The sequence below is a fragment of the Geotrypetes seraphini genome, chromosome 5, assembly GCF_902459505.1.
Source record: "Geotrypetes seraphini chromosome 5, aGeoSer1.1, whole genome shotgun sequence".
NCBI classification, from domain to species: domain Eukaryota; kingdom Metazoa; phylum Chordata; class Amphibia; order Gymnophiona; family Dermophiidae; genus Geotrypetes; species Geotrypetes seraphini.
Window position 1 is genome coordinate 16691800 of NC_047088.1, and position 13786 is coordinate 16705585.

At 43.3% G+C, this 13786-nt stretch overlaps 1 protein-coding gene across 7 annotated transcripts in view; it reads right to left on the reverse strand.

The window, feature by feature from the left end:
- The window catches only part of ATRX (ATRX chromatin remodeler), a 643287-nt gene that overhangs the window by 493951 nt on the left and 135550 nt on the right, over positions 1 to 13786 (reverse strand). For all 7 annotated transcript variants that reach the window (XM_033946347.1, XM_033946348.1, XM_033946345.1 and 4 more), the window contains one exon: positions 3057 to 3129. In XM_033946347.1, coding sequence (XP_033802238.1) covers positions 3057 to 3129 — 73 coding nt within the window. The remainder of the gene's footprint in view (positions 1 to 3056; positions 3130 to 13786) is intronic.

Genomic DNA, 13786 nt, shown 5'->3' on the forward strand with positions numbered 1-13786 from the left:
ATTATTAGTTTCCCTCGCTATTGACTCAGACAGGGAATGATTGCTTGAACTGGTTTTTTTTTAGGTACAGAGAGGTTTCCTTTGTGACCTATAAAGTGATGATGTACCCAGATGTATCTAGGCATACCCAGAAACGAAGAAAACTGGTTTTGTTCCGAGACCGCAGGTCTTCAGTTAGGAGCAACTTTCATTCTGCGCTACTCTTGCAAATGTGTACTGGTATATCAACAAAATAGATATGTTTTCTATCAGCCGCAACAGCTATATACATTTATTGTTACTAACCTCCTCACCAAGAGGATTGAATCCTATAATTCTGCTCAATGATAAATGTTTCTGGGGTTTTCAAGCAGAGTCTATTTTATTTTTAGTTATTCCTATGATGTTTCTCAGTCTATTCTTTAGCTCCGTTCTTTGTAATTGTGGACTAACCATACTTTGATAAGCTGTTTATTATCCTAAAAGCAGAGATCAATGTTTTTTGCTTTTTGATTGATATTGTCAAATGTTTGAAAATTATAAATAAAATATTTTTTTTTAAAAAGAAATGGAATGGAATAAGCAGACATCTTGCTCACAACTCTGAAAGGTCATACAGAGCATCAGTCGCATAAATCCACTCCAGACATTAAAAGCCAGAGATCTCTCCCAAAAGTAAGTCTCCAGATCATGGCACAACTTGGAGTGGCAAGCCTGAGTGACAAGACACAGCTGTGGCAGCTTTCAAACATGAGATCGCGGTCTCAAAGATCTTAACAAAATTCAGCCTGTAGTCCTGGGCATCTTTAATACCACACCGCCCTCACTGGGAAGGGAAGTATGCTTTGTAACCTGTGCCACCAGTGAATCCACTTTCAGAAGAACAAAGAGCTGGTTAAATTCCATATCTATCGGATAGAGCTTTACCATGGCTCTGGTCACCCAAAGGGGCCACCTCTGGGACTTCCTAAGGGTCCATAAGAATTTTTTGTAATGTCTTGATAAGAAGGAAAACAGGTGGTCTATGCCTTTGTGCTGCTCATAAGCAAGCACAGTATAGCAGAGGACTTTGGAGTCTCTTTGTTTAATTCTTAGAGGGATTCTGTGATCACCTCCAAAAATGCTGAAGGCTTAAACAGCCTGTGAATTGTTAGGTCCTCCCAGAGATCAGGGGTCTTCACCAGATCCAGCCCTCCTAGAGATGAAGCAGCACCTCCTGTTACAGAGGGCCTTGATTGGAAGAATAAAGGCACTGAAATAGAGCCTATTTTATCCCAGTCTTCCTCAGACTGAACTTCCCCATCTTGCACATGGCACTGTTGCTGGTGAATTGTGCTCATTGGGGAGGGGGAGGTAAAACACCCAAGGCAAGCATGTGGCCCTTGTTAATACAAGCTTCAAAGATCATATTGATGAATTCAAGGGGAAACTCCTGACCAAGATATCCAGACAGCTCCTGCAGATGCTCACAACCTCCTTTCTGGAGTTTTGTTGCCGCCTCATATCTGTGTTTAGCTGGGAAAGTACCCGGAGTTTCCTGGTTCAAATCTGGACTTTTTGCTGAGCCCTCAGAAAAAAGTGAGCACTAACATCTCGAAGGGACCAGATAAGGCTAAGTCAGAGGTTTTAGTCTACCTTACATGCCGCTCATCACAGAGAACACAGATGATCCTCAGACAGCCATCCACCGCAAACTTGGCTGTGTTATGCTATGTGTTGGAAACTGCAAGTGTGGAAGCTACAAACAACTTACAGAGAGAACCTCTGCCTCAACAAGCCTGGAATCTGAACTGCTTGTGTCTTCCGACTGCCCCTCGGACCTAATGATGCAGCCAGAGACCTCAACCCCCACCAGATCACATGCACGCAAAGGAGGGAAGGAAAGCAGTTGGCCCCAATCCTGGAAAAACTGCTATGGAGTCACTCAGCTTGCTCACAAGTCCACTGTGGATAAACCTGGGGCAAGCCCTGCTCCGAAGGAAATAGTCCTTGAGCCCCCAAATTGGTAGTGCTTGCTGTCCAAGTGGGTGCACTGCAAAGCAGTCTGCCCTTTGGAAGAAGAGCCTCAATCTCAAGAGTCTATGCTCTCTCACAGCCAGATATGTCCCAGGAGTGGGATCCTCTACAGCAAACAGTCCAAAAAAAGAAGATATTAATAAACATGAGCAGAAAAGACCAGCTCCTACCATCTCGTTTGTAGAGAGACAACTGAGGAATTGGAGGACAACTCAGAAGGAAGGGAGGTGGAGCAAAATAATGCTAATGATGCTCCCTAAAAGAATTCTTGTGAGAATAAACTGACTACCCACACGTTTAGGAATGGAGTATCTGTTGCATTAGAAATCACAATTTCATTTTGTTTATATTACAGTACAATAAGATTTCTATTTACTTTGGTGTTCAGGTTTATGTACACTAGAAATGCTAAACTGCCCTACAGAAGTTTATTTGATAAAGTAGAACTTATGGACCATGTTTAAAATCACATTAGTCATTAATCTTTCATATCCACAGATGAATTCAAAGACAGCATGCTGAACAAAGACACAAACCTATGAAAATCTTCTTCCCTGTAAACTCACATTCTTTGGTTCTTTTCAACAAAATACATTTTTAAGGAAACAGAACTATAACAAGTTAGGTAGCAGCAATATAAGTCTCAACAATAAACATTTTGTTCGTCACTGCCAGAAGCTTAAAACCTAGTCAAGAAGGCAAATTCTCATTCATCAAAGCTAAAGTTCTTGCCAAGGTAAACACTAGCCACTAAAAAAAAAATTATATTATTTTACACATATACATGGGAACATACAACTGACAGTGCTGCAGTGCATTTTATAACACACCCTATGCAAGGTGTGTTATTTTCAAAAATATATTATTTACGCTTTGTTTTTCGGGGGTTTGGCTGTGGTTTGCTGACCACACGGTCAAAGAAGCGGGCAGCCTGCGAGCGAGTCTGTACAAGGCAGGAAGTCCTGGTTTTTACAACCTGCTTGCTGTTCCGTTGCTTTGGTTTGTGCCCACGCTTAGGGTGTGTTATAACCTTTTTAAAGTCCATACGGATGGAATCATACCTATTCTCAGGATCATCGTCATCATCATCATCTTCTATGGCAGCAAGCCTCGATTTATTTTCTCCTTCATCCCCTAAAATAAGAAATAAAAATTTTATCACACAAAAGCACTATTCATATTAAAATCTCTACTTCTCAAACAACCATGGGGATAACTTTAGAGGACCTTTCCAAACTATCACAAAACAGATTTCTTTTTAGATCCACAATTCGTCAAGTCGCTAGGACTCGAACATGAGTAGATGGCACCCAACAACTTCTCAAAACTTCACTGTGTCTTAAAAATGATCAGATACCTATGTCAGTCAACCTATTTAGGCATATCATCAATACTTGGTCTTAATCTTTATTGATCAGCCAATCACATCACTTTGACCCAGATTAAGACGTGATAGTTTAAATGGATCAGGAACATATGAGAGACAGAAAGATGGCTCAACATTCAGTGTTTGCTTAGGACCATTAAGAGAAAATTCATGAAAGGGCATATGGCGTATTATTGTGCGCTAACCGCCAAAGATGCAATTTTAGAGTTAGCAAACGATAACACGCTTAACGCCCTTTCATAAATCCCCCCCTCCCACTTAAGCAATTACAAATTGTTCAAGTGTTGCAAAAGTCAGCATACTGGATTTAGGAGAACAAAATCATTAACAAGTGTCCTTGAAATGAGAGCTTGCATTGATTTTAACTGTAGAAAACTTTTATTTATTTTTTCTCAAATCAGTCAAAATTTCCTCTGTTTCTTTGTTTGCTGTCACCATTGCCCTAATAACCTGATTTATTAAGCCATTTTCCCATACACACAAATGAAAGGAAATGTTTTCTTCAACACAACACATATGTCCTCTTAGCCTGGTCCTATTTTTGGCAATTTTTTATTTTTATTTTTTTTTGGGGGGGAGTGATTTGACCCAATCCAATGTCTTTGTAACACATTAATTCATATATATATATATATATATATATATATATATATATATATATATATATATATATATATATATATATAATTTCCTGTAGAGTATGCTGGCTTTCTTTTCGCCCAGCCGCACATACGGCTGCTCATTTGTTCAATATTCTACTCTGACGCAACCGGAAACAGGAAGTTGCAGGAGAGGAGAGAAGATTGATCAACTCGAGCAGACGCGCGTGCACGGCTTTTTGAACGCGTGCGGCTGGGTGAAAAAGAAAGCCATCATACTCTACATTAGTGTTTTTCAACATGGACCGACAGAAATAAAAGAATTATTTTGTGGACCGGCAAACTACTAGGACTAAAATTTAAAAACCCCGTTTCCACCCCATTTCTGCGATCTTGGTCACCTCAGTAACTATAGAAAAACAGACAAATATAGTGCAAAATATAGACAGCAGATATAAATTCTCAAAACTGACACGTTTTGATCACTAAATTGAAAATAAAATCATTTTTCCTACCTTTGCTGTCTGGTGATTGATTTCATGAGTCTCTGGTTGCGTTTCCTTCTGTCTGTGTATCCTTTCTTTCATTTCTTTCTTTCTGCACTCAGGCCCAAGAATTGTCCCTTTCTATTCCCTCCCTCTTTCCTTCCCATGTCCTTAGTGCCCCCGGTGCTTCCTTCCCATGTCCTTAGTGCCCCCAGTGCCTCCTTCCCATGTCCTTAGTGCCCCCGGTGCCTCCTTCCCATGTCTTTAGTGCCCCCAGTGCCTCCTTCACATATCCTTAGTGCCCCCAGTGCCTCCTTCCCATGTCCTTAGTGCCCCTTCCTGTCTTTAGTGCCCCCAGTGCCTCCTTCCCATGCCTTTAGTGCTCCCAGTGCCTCCTTCCCATATCCTTAGTGCCCCTTCCTGTCTTTAGTGCCCCCAGTGCATCCTTCCCATATCCTTAGTGTCCCTTCCTGTCTTTAGTGCCCCCAGTGCATCCTTCCCATGTCTTTAGTGCCCCCAGTGCCTCCTTCTCATGTCCTTAGTGCCCCTTCCTATCTTTAGTGCCCCAAGTGCCTCCTTCCTATGTCCCTCTCACTGCCTTCCACACTTTGTCCCACCCCCACCCCCGAAGCCTGTCTGCCTCCCTCCCTAGCCATAGCCAACCTGCTGCCTCCCTGCCGCTCAAAAAAAAAAAAAAAAAAGCCTCCCTCCTTTTCCCCTGCTCTTACCGCCAAGCTGCAGCTGCTAAAGTCGACAGGAAGTCTTTCCGACGTCAATTCTGAAGTCGGAAAGGACGTTCTGGGCCAGCCAGGCAGCGATTGGCTGGCTCAGAACGTCCTCTCCGACGTCAGCATTGGTAATTTTGGTATGTGGCATGCTTTGATGGTGTATACTTTGCTGTGGGCATGTATATAGACGGAGTGTGGGCAGAGCACATAGGCCTATGAATTTGTATTACTCAATTGTATGACTGCACCTCAAATAATGTGTGTAATTTTCGTTACTGTATCTCAGAAATGATATAGTGGAATCAGGTTGAACTTTGGATGCTTTTAGATTAAAGTTAAACTCAGAAAAAACTAAATTTTTCTATCTTTTTGTATCCCTTTTTGTATCCCTGAGGTAGGATTTCTTTCATGATAGTGTCAGTGTCGGAGTTCATCCATGTTTCTGTCAGAAACAGGAGGTCCGGTTTTGTTTGTAGTATCCAATCATATATTATGTGGGTTTTGTTTCTCACGGAACGGGTATTTAGGTAGTATCCCTTAATGTTTTCGTGACTGTTTGCTGTAGGGATTTCAGAATATGTTAGTTTTTTTGTGTTTCTGTTGCAGATCTTGTTCCTGTGAGGTTTGCGGTGTTTGCGGGTGGTGTTTAGAACTGTGATTTGATGAAGGTCTTGTTTTGGCTGGTTGTGTAGGAGTTGGAGAGGGTTGGAGGGCTTAGTTAGTTCGACTGGTCTGAGCCAGGAGATAGGGTAGGTGTGCATAGGTTGGGGGGGGGTTGTCTTCATTGCCCCAGCATTTAGAGCATAATAGGTATAGTATCCCTAATAGTAGTTGTTGTTTATTGCAGATTGCCATGTTGTGTGATAGGGTGTGCGGCTTGGGTTGTGAGGAGTGCCTGACTGGGTGAGGCAGTCAGCGAGCAATAGAAATGGGTAAAGGTAGAATGAAACTGGTAGAATGAAACTGGGTAAGGGAGCTGGAGATTATTGAACAGTTGAGAATGCCCGGTACATATAATCTTGCCTGGTATATATAATCTTACCAGGAGTCAGAGAGATGCGATCACCTCTCTAGCACAAGATTCATCCATAGTAATCAAAAGAGCAGACAAGGGAGGGGCCATAGTTATTTTAGTTTACAGGGATTATGAACAGGAGGATATGAGACAATTGACAGACAATAAAACTTATTTGGAATTAGCAGGTGACCTGCACGGGTCAATTTCAAAAAGAAATTGAGGTGGTATTGTTTAGGTCAGCAAAACAAGGTATACATGTCACTACTTGTATGCTCCCTCCCCCCTCCCCACCCCCCGGAAGACTTATTGTAGCTGGCATCGGCTCTTTGTTGGAGCCACTGTCTAAGTATCTTGATTTCTTTCCGAGTCCATTAGTATCAAAAATAAGATCTTATATTAGAGACTCTACTGACCTGATTAATAAATTGGATACAGTGAGGTTCCTGATTGACAACAAAATCATATTAGTTACAATGGCTATAACAGCATTATATACAAATATATCACAGGATGCAGCAGTTGCCCTTATTTCTTGGGTACTATTTGATCAGGAACTGTCACGTGAAAAAGTGGAATTTTTGGTTGCATTGGGTAAATTGGTATTGTAAAAAGAATTTTAGTTCCTGGACAAATATGGGGCACAGCAATGGGAACCAAGGTAGCCTCCTCAATTATGTGTCTCTTCATGAGAGATTTTGAAGAACGTTTTGTATATCCTTTGTCCTATTTCTCAAATATCTCTAATTGGTATAGGTTTATAGATGATATATTTCTCATGTGGCAGGGATCTGAGAAGGATTTGAAGGATTTTTAAATTATGGATTAATGGTTGTGATCAGCATATACAGTTCACAGCGCAGTGGGATGTTAAAACTATACAGTTCTTGGATACTCAAATTTAATATGAATTAGGGGGGTTTCAAACTACAATTTTTAGAAAAGATACAGATATAAACACCCTATTGTGTGAGCGAAGGAGAAGCAAGGGGGAGCGAAGGAGAAGCGAGAAAGAGAGAAGGAGAGGCAGGGGAGAGCCAAGGAAGCAGGAGCAGGTGAAAATACTGTCGGGGCAGCGGCGAGAGTAACTCCGCCCACCCCCACCGCGTCATCGAAGATCGACCGGGCTCCTCCATAACAGGAGTTGAGTCAGCGGCAGAGAGCAGTGTGAGCGAAGGAGAAGCAAGGGGGAGCGAAGGAGAAGCGAGAAAGAGAGAAGGAGAGGCAGGGGAGAGCCAAGGAAGCAGGAGCAGGTGAAAATACTGTCGGGGCAGCGGCGAGAGTAACTCCGCCCACCCCCACCGCGTCATCGAAGATCGACAGGGCTCCTCCATAACAGGAGTCGAGCCAACGGCGCGCGGCCTCAAGAAGGGCCAAGTCTTTCACACAAGGTTACTAAGGAGGCATCAAGCAGGCAGAGAGAGAGAGAGGGGACTCCAGCAGTAGGCAGAGAGAGCAAGAGAAGACACCAGCAGCAAGTAGAGAAAGAGAGAGACAGAGGACACCAGCAGCAGGCAGAGAGAGAGAGGACACCAGGAACAGGTAGAGAGAGAGAGAGGACACCAATGGAAGCAGAGGGAAACCAGAAGATGAGCTTTCCAGTGTTCTGCACGGACTGTCATATGTATGACTACCTCCCCTCGGGGAGACAGTCATATGTATGCGGTCGGTGTCAGGAGCTGAAAAGCTTGAAGAAGGAAGTCAAGCGACTGGAGGACAAGATACAGGAACTAGAAGGACTTTACACCATGGAGGACCCAATCAAGACAGCTGAAGTCTTCACGAGAGAAAGACACATTGAGGAGGAAGTCAGGGAACTCGAGAAATTCATTGAGGAAGCATACAGGAAGAGGGTGGAAGAGAACGAACTTCGTATGAAAGAAGAAGTCACCCCGACACCAACATGGAAGGGAGAACAAGAAGCAGATAACCTCAAAGAAGACATCCACAGAGGGATACCGCATGAAGGGGAGAAATTGGCTAGTCGAGGCCCAGAAGAAGAAAGAGGGAAGCACACCAAGGACATCGACCTGAGACCTAAGCGAAAATTGAAGAAGGGAAAATCAGCGATCCTAGTGGGAGACTCGATCCTGAGGCATGTGGACAGCCACATTGCAGGAGGGAGAGAGGATCGACTGGTGACCTGCCTCCCAGGAGCAAGAATCAAGGACATCGTGGACAACATTGGAAAGATCCTGGACAGAGAGGAGACGGAAGAGACCACAATAATGATCCACATCGGGACGAACGATGTCAGCAGGAGAGACTACAGAAGAAGCACGCTGATAGAACAGTTCAAGATTCTGGGAAGGAAGCTGAAGATGAGGAACCAGAAGATAGCATTTTCAGAGATCCTACCAGTACCGAGGGCAGATGTGAAAAGGCAGGAAGAACTACAATCAATAAACGCGTGGATGAGGAAATGGTGTGAGGAAGAAGGATTCCACTTCGTGAGGAACTGGACAACGTTCTGGGGCAAGAGCAAGCTCTACAGGAGAGATGGACTGCACCTGAGCACGGCAGGAACTAGACTTCTAGCAAACAACGTCAGGAGCAAGAATCAAGGACATCGTGGACAACATTGGAAAGATCCTGGACAGAGAGGAGACGGAAGAGACCACAATAATGATCCACATCAGGACGAACGATGTCAGCAGGAGAGACTACAGAAGAAGCACGCTGATAGAACAGTTCAAGATTCTGGGAAGGAAGCTGAAGATGAGGACCCAGAGGATAGCGTTCTCAGAGATCCTACCGGTACCGAGGGCAGATGTGAAAAGGCAAGAGGAACTACAATCAATAAATGCATGGATGAGGAGATGGTGTGAGGAAGAAGGATTCCACTTCGTGAGGAACTGGATGACGTTCTGGGGCAAGAGCAAGCTCTACAGGAGAGATGGACTGCACCTGAGCGCAGCGGGAACTAGACTTCTAGTAAACAACGTCAAGAGAGGAATAGAACAGGCTTTAAACTAACAAGAAGGGGAAAGCCGACAGTCGACCAAGCGCCGACGATTCGGAAGAAGGTATCCCGTGAAGATACTGAGGGGAAAAAAGGCCGGGAAGAAGCAAGGGACAAATTGCAAGAGGAGGTTAGAAAGATTGTACCAAAAGAGAAGAAAATAAAGACCAAAGCACAGGGAATGGAAATGAAGACAACAAAATACCAGGATCTAAATTGCATATATACCAATGCAAGGAGCCTGAGAAACAAAATGGGGGAACTAGAAGCCATGGCCAATGCAGAAGACATAGACATCATTGGAATCTCTGAAACATGGTGGAATGAGGAAAACAAATGGGATACAGCACTGTCAGGGTACAAGCTCTATCGCCAGGACAGATCAGGACAGAAGGGACGTGGAGTAGCCCTATACATAAAAGAAAGCATACGATCGACAAAAATATACACAGCAGAGACGGCCAACAAGCTAGAATCGCTATGGGTTAAAATACCAGGAAGGAAAGGGCCTGAAATAAAGATAGGCCTATACTATCGTCCACCTGGACAAACCGGATATATCGATGAAGAAATGGCAGCCGAGATGAAGCAAGAATGCAAAAGCGGTAACACAGTTATTATGGGAGACTTCAACTACCCTGGGATAGACTGGAGTCTTGGAAGCTCAAAATGCGCTAGAGAGACAGAATTCCTGGAAGCTACACAGGATTGCTTCATGGAGCAGCTTGTTAGAGAACCGACGAGAGGAAATGCCACTCTGGATCTAATCCTAAATGGGTTAAGGGGACCTGCAAAGGAAGTAGAAGTAGTGGGACCGTTGGGAAACAGTGATCATAATATGATCAAGTTCAAGGTTGAGGTAGGAATACCGAAAGGGAAGAGAACCATAGCGACAACTTTTAACTTCAGGAAAGGAAACTACGAGGCAATGAGGGAAATGGTAAGGAAGAAACTTAGGAACACTTCCAAAAAATGGCAAACGGTACAACATGCCTGGTCTTTTTTCAAGGGCATGGTGAGCGAGGCGCAAAATATATATATCCCCAGGTTCAGAAAGGGGTGCACAAAGAGTCGAACAAAAGACCCGGCGTGGATAACCAAAATAGTGAAGGAAGCAATAGGCAATAAGAAAAATTCATTCAGGAAGTGGAAAAAGGACAAAACTGAGGGGAACTGGAAAGAGCACAGGAAAAATCAAAAAGAATGTCACCGTGTGGTTCGAAAAGCCAAAAGAGAGTACGAAGAGAGGCTAGCCAGGGAAGCACGAAACTTCAAACTGTTCTTTAAATATGTTAAAGGGAAGGAGCCGGCTAGGGAGGAGGTAGGACCACTGGACGACGAAGACAGGAAGGAAGTGGTGAAGGAGGAGAAAGAAGTGGCAGAAAGGCTTAACATGTTCTTTTCGTCTGTATTTACAAATGAGGACACATCAAACATACCGGAACCTGAGCAATTCTTTCATGGAAGTCAAGCAGAAAAATTAACATCCATAGAAGTGAGCCTTGAAGACGTACGCAGGCAGATAGAAAAACTAAAAACTGACAAATCCCCGGGTCCGGACGAAATACATCCAAGGGTTCTGAAGGAATTAAAGGAGGAGATAGCGGAACTATTACAGCAAATTTGCAACCTATCCCTAAAAACAGGAGTGATCCCAGAGGACGCCCATCTTTAAAAAGGGATCAAGAGGTGACCCTGGAAACTACAGACCAGTGAGTCTGACCTCGGTTCCGGGAAAAATGGCGGAAGCTCTGATAAAAGAAAACATCGATGAACATTTTGAAAGAAACAAACTTCTGATAACCAGCCAACATGGTTTCTGCAAGGGGAGATCGTGCCTAACGAACTTATTGCACTTCTTCGAGGGAGTTAACAAACAAACGGACAGAGGAAACCCCATAGACATCATATATCTAGATTTCCAAAAAGCCTTTGATAAGGTGCCCCATGAACGTCTACTCCGGAAACTGAAGAACCATGGGGTGGAAGGAGATGTACATAGATGGATCAGAAACTGGTTGGAAGGTAGAAAGCAAAGGGTAGGAGTGAAAGGCCACTACTCGGACTGGAGGAGGGTCACGAGTGGTGTACCGCAGGGCTCGGTGCTTGGGCACCGTGGAGGTGAAAACCCTGGGTACTGATCGTTTTTTCTATCTAAGGGATAATACTAACTGTATGTCATCACAAGTGGTATATTGTGTTAAATGTCCCTGCGATAAATATTATATAGGTAGTACAAAAACACTATAAAGATCAGAATAGAAGAACATCTCAGCAATATTAGGTTGCAAAAGCAGTAGGCACCCTTAATGAAACACTGGCTCTTGGTGAACCATTCCCTTACAGATTTAGCCTTTGTCGTACTAAAACAGATACAGGTCCCCCCGTGATGGAAATGTTGACCTTAAGTTATTGCGCTGTGAACGGTGGAATACCGTGCATTGTGAACAATAGAATACCATGTTCCCTCAAAGCCTGAACTGAAATGTGGAGTGGACAACTTTGTGATAGGATCCAAGTAAGCCTTGAGAATATCAATGTTCAAGTTGATTAATATACCATCTTATTGTATATTTCAAGGTGGTTGGACAATTAAAATTAGGGTAATGCAAATAGCATATCAAAACAATTAACATAAAAGGACTACAAACAGAACACCTAGACAAATTATAATATGACTGAACAAACAGGTATAAAAGGGAAAAGGGAGAACTACAATGTAATTTTAAGGAAAGAGAAAATACTGGGAGAAAAACAAGAGGTCAAGGTAAGTCCAAAAGAAATGGACCAAGGAAAGTTTTAAAATCCTTATAAGGACAGTTAAACTTGGAATGCATCCTTAAAAAGGAATGTCTTAAGAAAAGACTTGAATTTCTCAAGGGTTGTCGTCTCTCTTAACGAGTTTGGTGCTGAATTCCAAAGGGAGGGAGCAACTACGGAAAAGATAGTATTTCTCCTATGATTTATATGGTTCAGTGACGGAATGGCTAGCAAGTTTTGATCAAAGAATCGAAGGGTGCGAGATGAAGTGTATGGAATCAAAAGTCAATAAATAATTTACGGCTGAGCTGTTTTTCTAGTTTTAAAAATTAACAGTACCGTTTTATATGTAACTTGATGATTGATAGGGAGCCAGTGAGCTTTAATTAGAAGAGGATTTACATGGTCAAATTTCTTGACTTTATAAATGATTTTAATGGCAGTATTCTGAACTATCTGTAGACGTCTTAGCTCTTTCTTGGCGTTACCGTAGTCCAAACAGGAAATGACTAGAGAATGAATAAGTGTTTAAAGCAGAATAGTCGAGAAATTTAGCTAAGGAACGGATCATTCTTAGATGTGTTTATGTGTTGAAGCAGTTTGGGTCCCATATTTGTAAGGAACTGAATAAACTGCTTCTTTAACATGGTCTGTAAAGAAGCCGGCAAGGATGGATCTGCGTCTGAAACCGGATCACCTGCCTTGGCTGGAGGTTCCTTCGAGGTAGTGTGAGTGCTTCGACCTGAGAGTCTTAGGCACCTTAATCACTACCGGTGGAACTGACTGCTGAGCTATCTGACCCGAGGAAACAGGGGAAGATACAGCAGATGTCGTCGAAGAAAGAGCCGCTGCAAACGATCAAGGTCTGATGAGGCTCGAGGTGGAAGCAGTAGAAGCATGAGGAGCCTCGTAGGAGTCGAGGCCGAAGTCGCCTTCGAAGTCGAGGGATCAGAAGAAGACTCCATCCCGAAGAGCTGGTCCACCAAGATACAACGATTGAAAGCACGAGGCTGAAGTGTTTGACAAGGCAAGACACTTGAGGCAGCGACGATGTGGGTCCGTAAGAGATATCGTGCGCTGACACTTGCCACACTTCTTGAAGCCCGTAACAGACCGGGGCATAGAAGAAAAAATAGCCGCTGCAAGATCGAAGCCCTTGGGCTGCGGCCGGGCGGCCTGTCCCGGAAAACGAACGGAAGAATTTATTTATTTTTTTTAAAGAAAATAAAATAAAGTAAGAACAGCGATTCATGAGAAAAAGAAGTACAAACCGTGGTTCAGAGAAGGTATTAAGTAACAAAGTTCATGCAGAGAGTCAAAGATGGACTTTTCGGCTCCGAGGTAAACTAAGCTGAGGAAACACGCCCTGCCCTGGGCGGGAAGGCACTCACGCATGCGGGCGACTCGAAACTTTGAGTTTTCAAGCAAGTCTGCTTGTGAGGCGTCCGCATCTGGGCTCCGTCGATGACGTCACCCATATGTGAGAATACCTGCCTGCTTGTCCTGGGATAAGGATTGTTTCCAAGCTTAGGACTTAAATTACAGATAAGCATTAGAACTCTTCCATAACAGCACTGAACATTTGTGAGAACAGCTCCTTTGTATAACCCAGGCCATCCTAAACAAGCCCTGCTAACTCCACAGACAATCAGATTTTCATAACAAATATGCATTAGATCTCTGTATACAGTACAGCACACAGCCATTATGCATTATTACAAATTCATTATAGGTATCCTGAAGACCTGTCTAAATGTGATGTCACCAGGACTGATTTGAAAAGCTGTGTGTCTAATTAAAGCAGTAAATGCTCGCAGATAGGAACCTCCCAATTTTGTTCTTGCAGTAATGCCTA